The sequence below is a fragment of the Hyla sarda genome, chromosome 4 (assembly GCF_029499605.1).
Source record: "Hyla sarda isolate aHylSar1 chromosome 4, aHylSar1.hap1, whole genome shotgun sequence".
Classification (NCBI taxonomy): domain Eukaryota; kingdom Metazoa; phylum Chordata; class Amphibia; order Anura; family Hylidae; genus Hyla; species Hyla sarda.
Genome location: NC_079192.1, coordinates 305,314,641 through 305,328,659, shown reverse-complemented (window position 1 = coordinate 305,328,659; position 14,019 = coordinate 305,314,641). Strand labels below are relative to the sequence as shown.

The window sequence follows — 14,019 nt, the reverse complement described above, 5'->3', positions numbered from 1 at the left end:
GAGCAACTGCTACCCCTGCACCCCCTATAGCTACGCCCATGGGCCCAGACATCCTTGTGATCTGTCTGGTAAGGCCCAGGCATTAATATGATCTGTTGGGTGAGGTTCCAGGAGAAAAAAAGTTTGAGCAGCCCTACTGTAGACATATTTTATGTTTCCTTTCTACATTCTGACAATTAATAACTCATTTTTACTTTTCAGATTGTCGCAGGGTATTCCTTTACAGCTCGCAGCCAGCATGAAGTCAGCATTACACAGGGGGAACCAGTGAATGTTCTGGAGCCACATGACAAAAATGGAAGCCCAGATTGGAGCTTAGTAGAAGTGAATGGACAAAGGGGCTACGTACCTTCCAACCACCTACTGAGATTACCTATGCAAGAACTCGATCGGAGGACTTCAATAGGGAATTATACACAGCTAAGAATGTAGAGTTAGTGTGGAGCACCTATGGAAATCCTTGGATACTTAACAGTTACATCTTAATTTATATTGATGCTACTGATTCAACAGACTTTATAAAGACTATAACTGCGAGATATGTGCTAACGAAACACATATGATACTATCTGTACGCTGCAGCTTAATCCTTCATGTCATAAAGTATGCAAGAGACTCTATGTAATGTGAACACTGGAAGAACCTTAAACCTGTACAGTAAATAGTTGAACTCTTTAAGTTGCTTTCTCTACTACACTCATCTTCCTTAAAGAAAAACCTGTATGAATTTGCAATTTAGAATTTAACAAATTGTTATTAAAGGAAGGGTCACGTGTGCCATATTTTGCTGCGTATTTGCTGCTGCATATTTTCCTTTCCATTAAAGTCAATGGGTAGGAAAATACACAGCTAATTTTGCTACCCATTGATTTTAAAGGGGTATTCCAGGAAAAAAATGTTTTATATATCATCTGGCTCCAGAAAGTTAAACAGATTTGTAAATTACTTCTATAAAAAAATCTTAATCCTTCCAATAATTATCAGCTGCTGAAGTTGAGTTGTTCTTTTCTGTCTGGCAACAGTGCTCTCTGCTGACAGCTTGTTTCGAGAACTGCACAGAGTAGAAGAGGTTTGCTATGGGGATTTGCTTCTACTCTGGACAGGTGTCATCAGAGAGCACTTACACAGAAAAGAACAACTCAATTTTAGAAGCTCATTAGTATCTGTTTAACTTTCTGGAGCCAGTTGATATAAATATATATAAAACATTTTTTTCCTGGATAACCCCCTTTAATGGGTAGAAAAATACACACAGCAAATACGCAGCAAAATACAGCTCCCTACCCTTAAAAATAGAATGAGGCTACTTTTTCACCAGAAAGAATAATCACTGCATGACTACTTGATGATGTAAGGCAATGTACTAAACAATTAAATCATTCACCAAATCCATTGTCTGTATATATATTACAGCAGTTTGTTCAGATTGTTAGTTTTGCTCAGATTGGATCATGACCCAGATGATCATACAGTCTAAAATGCTTTTATAGCACCTATCAGGACCGGACTGGCCATTTGGCACACCGGCCGTCCTCAGAGCCTGTCCAGGACAAATTTAACTTTAAGTCTAACTGTCTAACAGATGCGCCTATAGTTAAATGCAGGGATTCCCTCAGGGTAAACCCTGAATAGAGACCCTCTCTGGTCTAAAACTTAACTTTTAATTTATCAAATAATAATTATAATACAGTGCTCAAATTGCCCACTGAAATTGCCCACTGAAATTGAAAATGCCGGGTCTCACTGGCGAAACGTTGAGATATAGGAGAACAGATTTTAGCTCAATCCCGGCATTAATAAATGGATGGACCACGGAGCTCTGTGATGCTATGTCTGTAGACGGCATCTGAGCAGAGAACTGCAAACAGAGCTCCGCGGTCAGAAACGTCCATGCATAACATGCTACAAAACTGAAAATTAACGAATACGGGATTGTAATTTTAAATCACACACTGCCACCTAGTGGGCAATTTGAGCACTGTATTATAATTATTATTTGATAAATTAAAAGTTAAGTTTTAGACACGAGAGGGTCTCTATTCAGGGTTTACCCTGAGGGGAGTCATATCCCCAATGTTTTTTGTATCTGATTCAAGCGCCCATAGACCCTCTAGGGGGTATCTTGGTTACTTAAATGCAGGGCTTGGCTGACTGACAGAGCGAAGAGCTATTGGCTCCTCGCCCTGTCAATCACTCTTGCAGCCGCCCGTGATATGCAGGCAGGCGACAAAAGGCCAGTGTGTCCGTCCTCTGCGCTCTATGCTCCGGCACATGAGTGACGTCATCATTGTGCACCGAAGCACAGACCAGAGGAAAAGACGAGAAAAGGAGAGAGGCCACACTGTTGAGGATTACGGTTGAGCCAGGTGAGTATGGTTTTGTTTTTTGTTTTTTAACTTAACATTAGGGGCTTCTGCACTAAAGGGGTCTGCTGCTCTAAAGGAAGCTACAGCACTAAAGGGGGCTGCTGCACTAAAGAGGGGCTGTTGCACTACAACTACCTAAAGGGGGCTGCTGCACTACAACTACCTAAAGAGGGCCACCACACCTATATTTACCTAAAGGAGGCTGCCACACCTACATTTGCCTAAAGGGGGCTGCTGCATTACAAGGGGCTGTTGCACTAAAGGGGTCTGTTGCACTAAAGGGGGCTGCTGCACTAAAGGGGCTGTTGCACTAAAGGAGGCTGCTGCACTACAACTACCTAAAGGGGGCTGCAGCAACTTCATTTACCTAAAGGGGGCAGCTGCACCTACATTTACCTAAAGGGGGCTGCTGCACCTACAGCTACCTAAAGTGCGCTGCTGCACTACAACTACCTAAAAAGGGTTAGCTACTATATACAGGCGAATACTATCTACAAGGGGACCTACCAACAGGGTGTAAACCCTACTTATAGGAGGCTGCTATTACCTAAAGGGAATAACTACCTACAGCGGCAGCTACCTACAGGGGTACCCACCTACTCAGGGCACCTGCATAATGGGGGAAACTATGTTAAGGGACCTGTATAACTACTGGAGTGACCTAATAACTTTATGGGGGGGGGGGGACCTACTTACAGTATTCTTTCCCAACCCACTTATCTATCCCTTCTACTGTGTAGGACACTAAGAAGGTTATTATTACTGTTTGGAAAAGTGCAGATCATAAAATGTTTGTTTGGCAGGTTCTGTGGAGATGATTTGTGGCTGAAAGAAGAAATCATCATGACGGTCTGGGCCGAATGGAGAAGGAAAAGGAAAGTGAACAACTCCAATCAGAGAAGACATCACCTGCGAGTTTTTAACTGTATGTAATCACTTATATTGTCTGCAGAGCAGTGTAAAGCTGTTATCTACCTCTATATGGTCACTGTAGGGGGGGGGGGATATTTCCTCCTTCTATACTGTTGATATTGGTAATATTAGTCTCAGTATACAGGATTTAGTCAGTAACAGTATGATGGTAATATGCATGTGTGGTGACCACCGGTTGAATGGCGGGACCACGGGTGTTGGGGTGAAAGTGGTGGGATCAGATGTTATTAACCCCGGGGTTCGGATAGTATTAATCCCTATATGATGCCAGTCTGGTTTTCGGGTTCCGGAACACCACACGCCCGGATTCAGGCTTTGTGGAGATTTATTGAAAGGAGCTTGGAGTCCAAATGCCCTGTCTTTTGGTAGCCGACCATGTCGGTCCATCATCAAATAGAATGGAGTGTATCCAGTGGAGCAATGTATGGTGTTGTTATAGATCTCCAACAGCTCCGGTAAAAGCCGAGGCCTTTCTTCATGTCTGGAGACAGACGCTGAGCGCAGCATGTGGATGAAGACTTGATTGATTCTTTCACAGAGTCCATTCCCTTGAGGGTGATAAGCAGTTGTTCTGAGCTTCTTGCAGGCATGAAATTGACATAACTCCTGGAAGAGTTGGGCCTCAAAGGCCGTTCCGCGGTCGGTCAGGACAGACTCTGAACATCCGAGGATCTGCACCCAATGGGAGTAGAACATCTGTGCTGTGGTTTTGGAGGTAAGATCTTTGACTGGGACGACTACAACCCACTTGGAATAATGATCCACCATGGTGAGAGCATACGAAAACCCGGACCGGGTAGGAGACAACTTGACATGGTCTAGAGCGACCAACTGATTAGGCCTTTCGCTCTGGATGAAATCGAGGGGTGCTCTGATGTCCTTGCGGCCATCCTTGCTGACATTGCAGACTGCACGTTCGCTGCACCACTTTGCGATGTCACTTCGCATTCCAACCCAGTAGAACCGTTGTCTGACAGCGGCTTCGGTCTTGTGGATCCCGAAGTGTCCTGACTGGTCATAGTAGGCATTGAGGACCATCACCGCGTCCCTTCGGGGAACCAGGATCTGATGAAGTCTTTCACCTGACACCGGATCCAAAGAGTTTTGCTACAACAGTCCTTTGAGCACGAACAGACGTTTCCTTTGTCACCACAGACGCTTTAATCCGTAGTCGCTTTGAGCCTGGTGTAGGCGGGTTGGTACCTTTTTCATTAGCAGGTGATTCAACAGATCCCCCGTGACTCGACTTTCGTCTTGCAGTCCTCCAGGTGTATAAGTCTTCCTGGACTTTCTTGGACCTAGATTCGCCCTCTTCGAGGATGGTTGCGGCATTCTGACCCACGAATCTCTGGTAAAATGGGGGCATCTCCATGTCTTCCCACTTGTCTTAGACAGGTGGTTCTTCGCCAGGGGTCATCCGAGATAATACATCTGCATTGACATTTGACTTGCTACTTCTGTACTTGATGGTGAAGTCATAATTGGCTAGCCTCGAGGCCCACCACTATTCGATGGCACCCAATTTGGCAGTGTTCAGGTGGGCCAGTGGATTATTATCCATATAGACAGTGAACGGTGTGGCAGCCAAGAAGTCCTTAAACTTCTCAGTCACTGCCCATACGATGGCTAGGAGCTCCAACTTGAATGAGCTGTAATTGGCATCGTTCTTCTCAGCTCCTCGCAGATTACAGCTAGCATAGGCTATTACTCGTTCCTGTCCTTTATGGACTTGGGATAGGACTGCCCCTAATCCTTCAAAGCTGGCATCCGTGTACAACCGAAATGGCTGTGAGTGTAGTCTGAATACGCCAGGATGGGAGGTTCCATCAACAGGTGCTTCAGGGCTTGGAAGGTCGTTTCTTGTTCCTTGGTCCATTCCATAGGTAGCTTCCCACTGTAGTTTTCCTTCGCTGTGCCCCGCAGGAAAGATGTGAGGGGCTCGGCAATCTGAGCGCAGGGAGGAAGGAAACGGCAGTAATAGCCAGCAAATCCCAGGAAACTCCTTACATCCTTCACTGTGCACGGGGTAGGCCAGTTCCCGACGTTTTTCACCTTATCAGGATTAGGCTGGACTCCCTCGGCGCTGACAACATTACCAAGGCAATGTACCTGGGGTTTGAGCAGATGGCACTTGGATGGCTTGACCTTCAATCCGTGTTAAATCAACACTTAGAAGACATCTGACAGGTGACCCAGGTGTTCCTGGTAGGACTTGGAGTATATGATTACATCATCGAGGTAGAGTAGAACACTCTAGAAGTTTAAATGTCCAAAGCATCGCTCCAACAGCCGCTGGAAAGTTGCAGGGGCATTGCACAGCCCAAATGGCATACTCTTGAACTCGAACAATCCCATGGGGGTTACAAAGGCCGTCTTTTCTCTGTCATGGAAGGCCATGGGTACTTGCCAAAACCCGCTGTTTAAGTCCAAGGTGGAGAAGTATGTGGCCGATCCCAGGGCGGTGAGTGACTCCTCGATTTGTGGGAGAAGGTAAGCATCCTTGTGAGTAATATCATGTCAAAATTCGATGTTGTATCATGGATGTACATCCATAGGCCTTTGGATGTTTGCTAAAGGCATCTTGGTACCTTTTCGCCACATTGATGACTCCACTGACTTGTTCTTGTGGGGCGGTTTGGTTTCCCACCTGAAGCTGCATCCACCAGGGTTCCGAGACTTCCTGTAGAATTCGAGGTTACTTGAGCAGCTTGTTGCTGAGCCACTTTGCGCTCAGACAAGACATCACTGGATTCCAGGAGATATAGTTGGGCCACTGGTGTATACTTCGGCAAAACTGTAGCCACCCTGGACAAGTTGACTAAGCAAACTGGAACTCTCCCATTGACTACTGTAACTAGGCTTCTCACAGCTCTTATTAATGGATAATCTTCAGACTTTATTGGTTCCAATAGAGCTTGATAGTCTGGGTTCCTAACTCCCGGACGTGCACGACACCATAGAATTGTCTCTGTGTTAGGCTGCAAGGTGACTGAACTGATATCTTGAATCCGGACTTTACAGACTTCTCCTCGTTGATTGACAAATTTCTACTCTGCTTGGAGAACCTTTAAGTGGTGCTGCGTAGCCAGCTGGCCTGAGGGGGACATGTAGGGGAGAGAGGCATGCAAAGAGTCCACTATGTCAGTTAAGCAGTGTCTCATAATATTCATCCCCAATATGAATTCTGCATACTCCTTTTCAGACACATCAGTAACAATTATCCCCTGCCCTCTAAGCACATGGTTCCCCTGCTGAATAGTGGGCTCCCAGTATCCATGTCTGGGGACTGGTTTCCCATTGCCTGCCATTATCCTGAAATCTACATCATCAGGTTCACACAGTGAATCAACATTCCAATACTTGTAGAAAATACTCTTAGATATGGTAGACACCTTTGAGCCTGTGTCAATTAATGCTTGTAGCTGAATGCCATCAATAATGACAGTTACATAGGGGCATGGGACGATGTATAATGAGAGTCCTGATTTAAATTGTTCTGGTTGCAGACCTGAGATCTGCTCTCCTGAGGGCTGGTCCTCGACCTCGGGAAATCCGTTTAAATCCCAACATTGCCTCTTCCAATGTCCGGATTTGTTACAATGGGTGCAAAAGGGCCTTGGAGTCCCTATTGGGGGGATTATGACAGGGATTATTTTGACAAGGAGTAGGAGCATGTACAGGTCTCTTAGGTAGGGGTGTTTCTCTGTTGGCCTGAGCAGCCTGACTAGCAAGTTCCTTCACAGCCTGAGTCAATTGTTCAATGTCTTGTTTGACACTCTGAATTTCTGAGGCTGTTGAGGATGGTAGAGTGTTGGTCACTGGGGGGGGGGGGGGGGAGCAGGTTTTGGTGGTATAGGGCTGGCTGCTGCACCCCGTGGTTCTGACATAGAGGCATAACTTTCTTCAGAATCTGTCCCGGGCTCTATAACTTGGATAGCCAATCTTTTAAAGGCAGAGAAGGACAAATTGGGGTTCTGCACCGCTAACATTCTTAACTGAGCTGTGTCCCATTTGTTATGAGCCCCATCTATGAACCTGTCCATCAAGACTTTATTACCCTTATCGGGACTTATACCGTCTAACTTTTGGACCACCTCTAGGGCATTTTGTAGGGCCACCGCATATGCTCTCAGTGTCTCACCTGGCCTTTGTCCTCTCTCGTACAACAGGAGGCGTACCTCTGAGGGAGAGTGTGTCTTCATATACCTGGTATAACCCCTCGAATATCTGTTCCACTGTTGCCTTCTCGTGGCAGGCCAGGTGCAGACTTCCTCAAACGCTGGTCTTTGTAGCTGTCCTGTGAGCAACAGCACCTGTTGATTAGGGAGAAGAGAATAGAAGACAAACAAGCTCTGGATGCTCTCCTTTAAATCACTCAGGGTAAAGGGATCTCTGCTGTAGGCAGCAAGGACAGGCTTTCCCAGGAATACTGGTGAAGCCACAGGAACTCCTAAGCTGTGGCGCTGAAATGGAGGTGAAGGGGTCAGAAACCTCTGGGTTTCCACAGCAGGTGGGGATCCAAGCGCTGGTATAGAAGAAGCACCCTCGTCCAGTGGGCCTGGAGAACTGGGTTCTGACATGTCGCCGGCTTAATGGAGTGCGCTGGCCCTTTAAGAAGACTTGAGAGCATCGTTGCTGTGAGAAGAATTGAGTGCGCTGTCTCTTTAAGAGGACTTGAGAACGTTGTCTCGCCAGGAATTGAGTGCGTTCTCTTTAAGAGGACTTGGGTGCATTGTCTCTGCAGGAATTGAGTGCGCTGTTTCTTTAAGCTGCCGACAATAGACTAGAGTACCTGTGAGTACCTGTGGGCTTGACTGGGCACCAAGGGGTTAACAGCTGTTGCTGGAAACTTTCTGCAGGAATTTCTGTAAAGTTAGGCAAAGTCTGTGCTGCAGCGGGTACTTGCCGTTGTTCTGTAGGGCCGGACACAGTCGCCGGAATCGTTACTATGGCTGCGTCTGTAACTTCCTGTTTGGTCCGGTTGGTAAATGTTTCCCCTGTGCAACACAGGGCAGATCCTTAGTTCCGGCTTGTATACTGAAGAGGCATCACCGCTGGGGACTGACTGGGAGGAGCTGCGACCACTCCCGCACGTGGGAAATACCGGTCTTGATTTAACCCCTTCAGGTTCGGACCTCACACACTTAGCAATTGCAATTAACAGTTATTCCTTCACCTTCCCCACTACTTTTATCCACGCCACAGTAAAATGAACTTTTGTAACACAGTCCCATACACTTTGCTGGTGCGCACTTTTTCGCGACTGTATGCGGTTTTGTATCGGACACAGTTCAGACTTGGGGGGAAGGACTTGTGGCAACTTGCCTTCGGCACACACTTTTATACTGTTTCTGGGTGGCCGGACTTGACTGGGTGGTGACTTAATGGTTAAGGCACACACCCGTATCCTGTTCGTGACGCCAAGATTGTGGTGACCACCGGTTGAATGGTGGGACCACGGGTGTTGCGGTGAGAGTGGTGGGATCAGATGTTATTAACCCCTGGAGTCGGATGGTATTAACCCCTATGTGTTCGTGACGCCAGTGTGGTTTTCGGGTATTGGAAAACCACACACCCGGATTCTCCGCTATCCCACGGGCTAGTAGTGAATAAAGAGTCCACAACCAGTTGAGGGTAAATGAAGGCTTTACTGAATGGAAGACAGGTGTAATTATCTTCACAGCTAGGGCCAGAATTCCCAGAGAGGTGGCCAGTACCCAGAGGACCTCGCAGCTTTCTGCACCAATACTTGTAATAGACTTGACTTGTACTTGTAAATAGACTTGACTCGACTATGTGCAGGACTTGACTAACTTCAGTGACAGCAGACATAGACTTGTAGACTTACTGGAGAGTTGTAGCTTTGTGGTACTCCAGATGCTGAACACTTGTCCTGAGATCTCTGGTAGCTGGTTCAGCAAAGACTTGTTCTCAGATCAGATGGTAGGGTCTAAGAGAGCTAATTAAAGATGGCCACCCCTTTATATAGTTGGGGGGCTGTACTAAATCCCATTAGTCAAGCTCTGGGTCATAGGTTAAAGCTGGTGCTCTCTGGGAGTACATGTTACAACAAATCATATAACTGCATAACATAACATGTGACCAACTTACACACACAGGTTCTTGAGACCTCCACAGGTCCTGTATACGATCTAGACATAAGATTCTGTCTATGCTCTTAAAGGTACATATATCACATTTATTAAATTAACAGGAGAACAAGGGGAGCCCCTGCAGGGGAGCCCCCAGGTCACTGAGGGACTCAACCTGACAGGGCCTACATATAGTACAGTACATGTACCTGTAGTTGGAGATCACACATGGTGATAACATTTCCTTCTTGTATACTAGTATTATTGGTGATATTAGTCTCAGTATACAGGATTTGGTCAGTAACAATGTTTTCTGGTGGAAAACAAATTTTTTCAAATCAACTGGTGGCAGAAAGTTAAACTGATTTGTAAATTTCTTCTATTTAATTTTTTTTTTATCCTTCCAGTACTTTTCAACTGCTATATGCTCCACGGGAAGTTGAGTTGTTCTTTTCAGTCTGACCACAGTGCTCTCTGCTGACACGTATGTCCGTATCTGGAACTGTCCAGAGCAGGAGAGGTTTGCTATGGGGATGTGCTTGTACTCTGGACAGTTCCTGACATGAACAGAGGTGTCAGCAGAGAGCAATGTGATCAGAGTGAAAAGAACTCCAGAAAGAAATACAACTTTCTCTGAAGCATACAAGAGCTGATAAGTATGGGAAGGATTAAGATTTTTTTAATAAAAGTTATTTACAAATTTGTTTAACTTTCTGGCACCAGTTGATTTGAAAATTTTTTTTCCACCGGAGAACCCCTTCAGTACCCCCCCCCCCCCCCCCCCCCCCCGTTCGGCCGTAATCTTCTATTTTCGGTATTTGCTAATGAGGTGCTAACTGGCAGCGGCCGGACTAACTGGCAGCTCATCAACATTCCTCCCCTCTCTCTTCATTACAGAGGGGGGGGGGGGGGAGGAGGAAGAGGCGGAGGGAGGGGAGGAATATTGAAGAGCTGGGCGGTGCTACGGTCAGCGGCTCTGATTTCAGAGTGCCAGTTAGCCCGGCCGGTGCCAGTTAGCACCTCATTAGCATATACCAAAATTCGAAGATTACGGCCAAACAGCGCGGCTGATCCGGGCATGGTAAGCATCAAACTGATCAGCGTCCCCCGCATTACCAGCCAGTACTGCTGGTTAGTGCAGGGGTAGCAAGCTGACAGTTTTTCTTTAATGATATACAGATGCATAGGGGAATAGGGGAGGGAAGGGGGAGGAGGAGATAGGGGTAAGAATCACGATGATTGATATATTGTGTTGTATTGTTTTTCTTTACTTGAATAAAAAAAAGGGAAAAAAAATTATATACAGATGCATGTAGACAGGACCGGCATTAGGGAGGGGCAACCTGGGCAGTTGCACAGTGTCCCCTGAACATATTTACATCCGTACTCACAATACTGTATTTTGCCGCGATTTGTACATAAGTAAACATAAACAGCCTAACCTTATCTGTAGCCGCACCAGCATATACAGCAGGCTGAGATGCCCAATGGGCAATGACATGTGGTTTGTATGCCACCTATTACATGGAGTAAAAATGCACACTAATAGTGTGTGTGTCACAAACTCACATGTGGCTAAAAATTAACTACATTTAAACATCAACTTTTTATTCAGAAGCCCAACCTGTTTGACATAGTGGCTAAAATACAGGAAACGGGCACATTTTTAAAACAAGATAAGGCTTGGGCAAAAATTTGCACCTTTTTTTTTAAACCAGATCATGGGCATACAAGCCTTGATTCTATTGCAAGACAAGAGACTCCTATTATGGTGCATATTCTTTCTTTACTGATTTAAACAGCAGCAAAAGCGTTAACAAATCAAGAAGGAAAACTTTACAGGTAGTAAAAGGTATATCATTAGGTAATGAGTCCTCCAATCAGCAAGCAGTAGAGGTGATATAAGGAATGCCTGTCTCTTTCAATCCCTCTTTCTTTGCTGCTCTTGCTACAGATAAGTTTTAGTGGAAAGTTTCTCATTACAATTACTGTCTGATTATACAGGCATACAGTCTTCCCCCATAACTGTATTTTGTTGTTTCGCTACCCATATGAAAGCGTGTTATGATATATTGTATTGACAAACAGCTGATTTCCATTAGAACTATAGCACGTATTGTCGGTCTATTATCGGCCTCAATACAAGCAATATTTCCGGCCCCTCTCCATTACAGGACCCTTCAATGTCTAATAGCCAAACATCTCAGACATGATCTAAGTTACTCAGATGAGATTTCCCTGACTTCAGACACCAAGGAGGTGGAATGGGAAAGCTATAGTCAATTCTACTCCAGATCTTATCAAAGAATCGGATGCGAGTCGCCTTGGGTGGGGTGCTCGTTGTGGACCCTCGTCCACTGGAGGCAAATGGTCAATGGAAGAGTCTTCTCTCCACATCAATTGTCTGGAATTGTTAGCAGGTTCTTTTGCTATCAAGAGTTTTGCAAAGGACAAATCTCACTGCTGCATCCTTCTAAGGATGGACAATATCTCAGCAGTGCAATATATCAATCACCTAGGAGGTACCAAATCAAAACTTCTTGCAGATATAGCCATGGAATTTTGGCATTTCTGCCTGGACAAGAACATTGTTCTCAAAGCGGAATACCTACCAGGGTTATCCAATACGGTGGCAGACTGGAACTCAAGGTTCCTAACCGATTCCAGCAATTGGAAACTTGAGCCCGAAATTTTCCATCAGATAAATTCTCTATGGGGTCTTCTCACCATAGATTTTTTTGCTTCTCGCCTCAACCGTCAACTTCCTCAATTCTTCAGTTGGCGTCCAGATCCAGAGGCTTTAGGGATAGATGCCCTGTTAGTCTTGGCCACTGACAACTCTATATGCGTTTCCTCCTTTCTCTCTCATTCCGAGAGTTCTACTTCATTCCATCAATCAACTAACGAATTTAGTAATAGTAACACCATGGTGGCCGACTCAATCATGGTTTCCCCAAATTTTGGGAATGACCATAGATTATCCACGAATCCTTCCTCTTTCAGCTCATCTTCTTCTGGACCCATCAGGGAATCCACATCCTTTAATACTATCAGGACTTCTTTCTCTGGTGGCTTGGTTAATCTCAGGGCAAAAGAACCTTATTCAGAGTTTTAACAGGCAACGAAAGACATCCTCGCTGAAGCCTGGGCTCCAGGTACCCCATCAGCTTACAGATCTGCCTGGAACATTTGGGCTCATTGGTGCTTAAAACGGGATTTGGATCCCTTTCAAGCACCTCTTCCCCATATCTTAAATTTTCTCTCTTCTTTCCAAGAGGGCAAGGCATATCCTACCCTCAATGTATACTGCTCAGCTGTCTCTTTCTATCACTCTCCTATTGACTATCTTCCAGTAGGTAAACACCCTTTAGTTTGTAAATTGCTAAAATAAATTAGTTTCTAGAGACCTCCCTGTCCTAGATATCTTTCTACCTGGGATGTCTCTTTGATATTCAATCTGCTTAATTCTTGGGAAAACAATGATTCTTTATCATTGAAGTTCCTCTCCTTCAAACTCACAATCTTACTTTGCCTCATCTCCTTCAAGCGAGTGTCAGATGTTAGGGCATTGGACATTTCTCACAGGTCCTTTTCCCCTCAAAGGCGTTCATTTCACAGTTGGCAGACGCACTAAAACTAATTTTCACTCTGTCTTCTATCCAGCTTTCCCTCATCAGGAAAAATTATGTGTAGTTCGGTGTCTAAAAGCTTACGAATTAAGAACTGACAATATTAGACCTCGTAAGGCATCCCAACTCCTTATATCTTATTGCAAACCTCACCTTCCAGTCTCTTCCCCCACTTAAGCCAGATGGGTAAAATCCACGATGCAAATGGCTGGAATAGATATATCCCAATCCAGTGCTCACTCCACTAGAGGTGAGATGTCCACTAAGGTATTTCAGGCAGGGTGCTCCCTTTCTGAACTCCTTAAAGCTGCAGATTGGTCTTCAGAATCTACTTTCAAACTATTTTACTTTAGACCGAATCCTCATGTTTCTATGATGGTTGTTTAATTGCATTGTTTATATTGTGCATTATCCATTTATGTATTACAGCTTTAAACTTGCACTATAATAGGAGTCTCTTGTCTTGCAATAAAATTTGGGATTTTCCTAGACTTGTTGATGGAATATGTGGATTTTATTAAAGACAAGAGGCTAGTATTATCCCTCCCTATTCCCTTCCCTTAACCCCTTAAGGACCGGGGTTTTTTCCGTTTTTGCATTTTCGTTTTTTGCTCCTTGCCTTTAAAAAATCATAACTCTTTCAATTTTGCACCTAAAAATCCATATGATTGCTTATTTTTTGCGCCACCAATTCTACTTTGTAATGATGTCAGTCATTTTGCCCAAAAATCTACGATGAAACGGAAAAAAAAATCATTGTGCGACAAAATTGAAAAAAAACCCCGCTGTTTTGTAACTTTTGGGGGCTTCCGTTTCTACGTAGTAAATTTTTCGGTAAAAATGACACCTTATCTTTATTCTGTAGGTCCATACAATTAAAATGATACCCTACTTATATAGGTTTGATTTTGTTGTACTTCTGGAAAAAATCATAACTACATATAATTTGGACATTTCAGCACGCGGTGATACCATATATGTTTATTTTTATTTACACTG

General features: G+C 44.7%; 1 protein-coding gene across 2 annotated transcripts in view; it reads left to right on the top strand.

Moving 5' to 3' along the window:
* ARHGEF37 (Rho guanine nucleotide exchange factor 37) overlaps nucleotides 1-1,382 on the top strand; it is an 87,967-nt gene extending 86,585 nt beyond the window's left edge. For both annotated transcript variants that reach the window (XM_056574748.1, XM_056574747.1), the window contains one exon: nucleotides 202-1,382. In XM_056574748.1, the coding sequence (XP_056430723.1) occupies nucleotides 202-432 (231 nt within the window). In that variant the 3' untranslated portion in view covers nucleotides 433-1,382. The remainder of the gene's footprint in view (nucleotides 1-201) is intronic.
* Nucleotides 1,383-14,019: the final 12,637 nt, after the last annotated feature.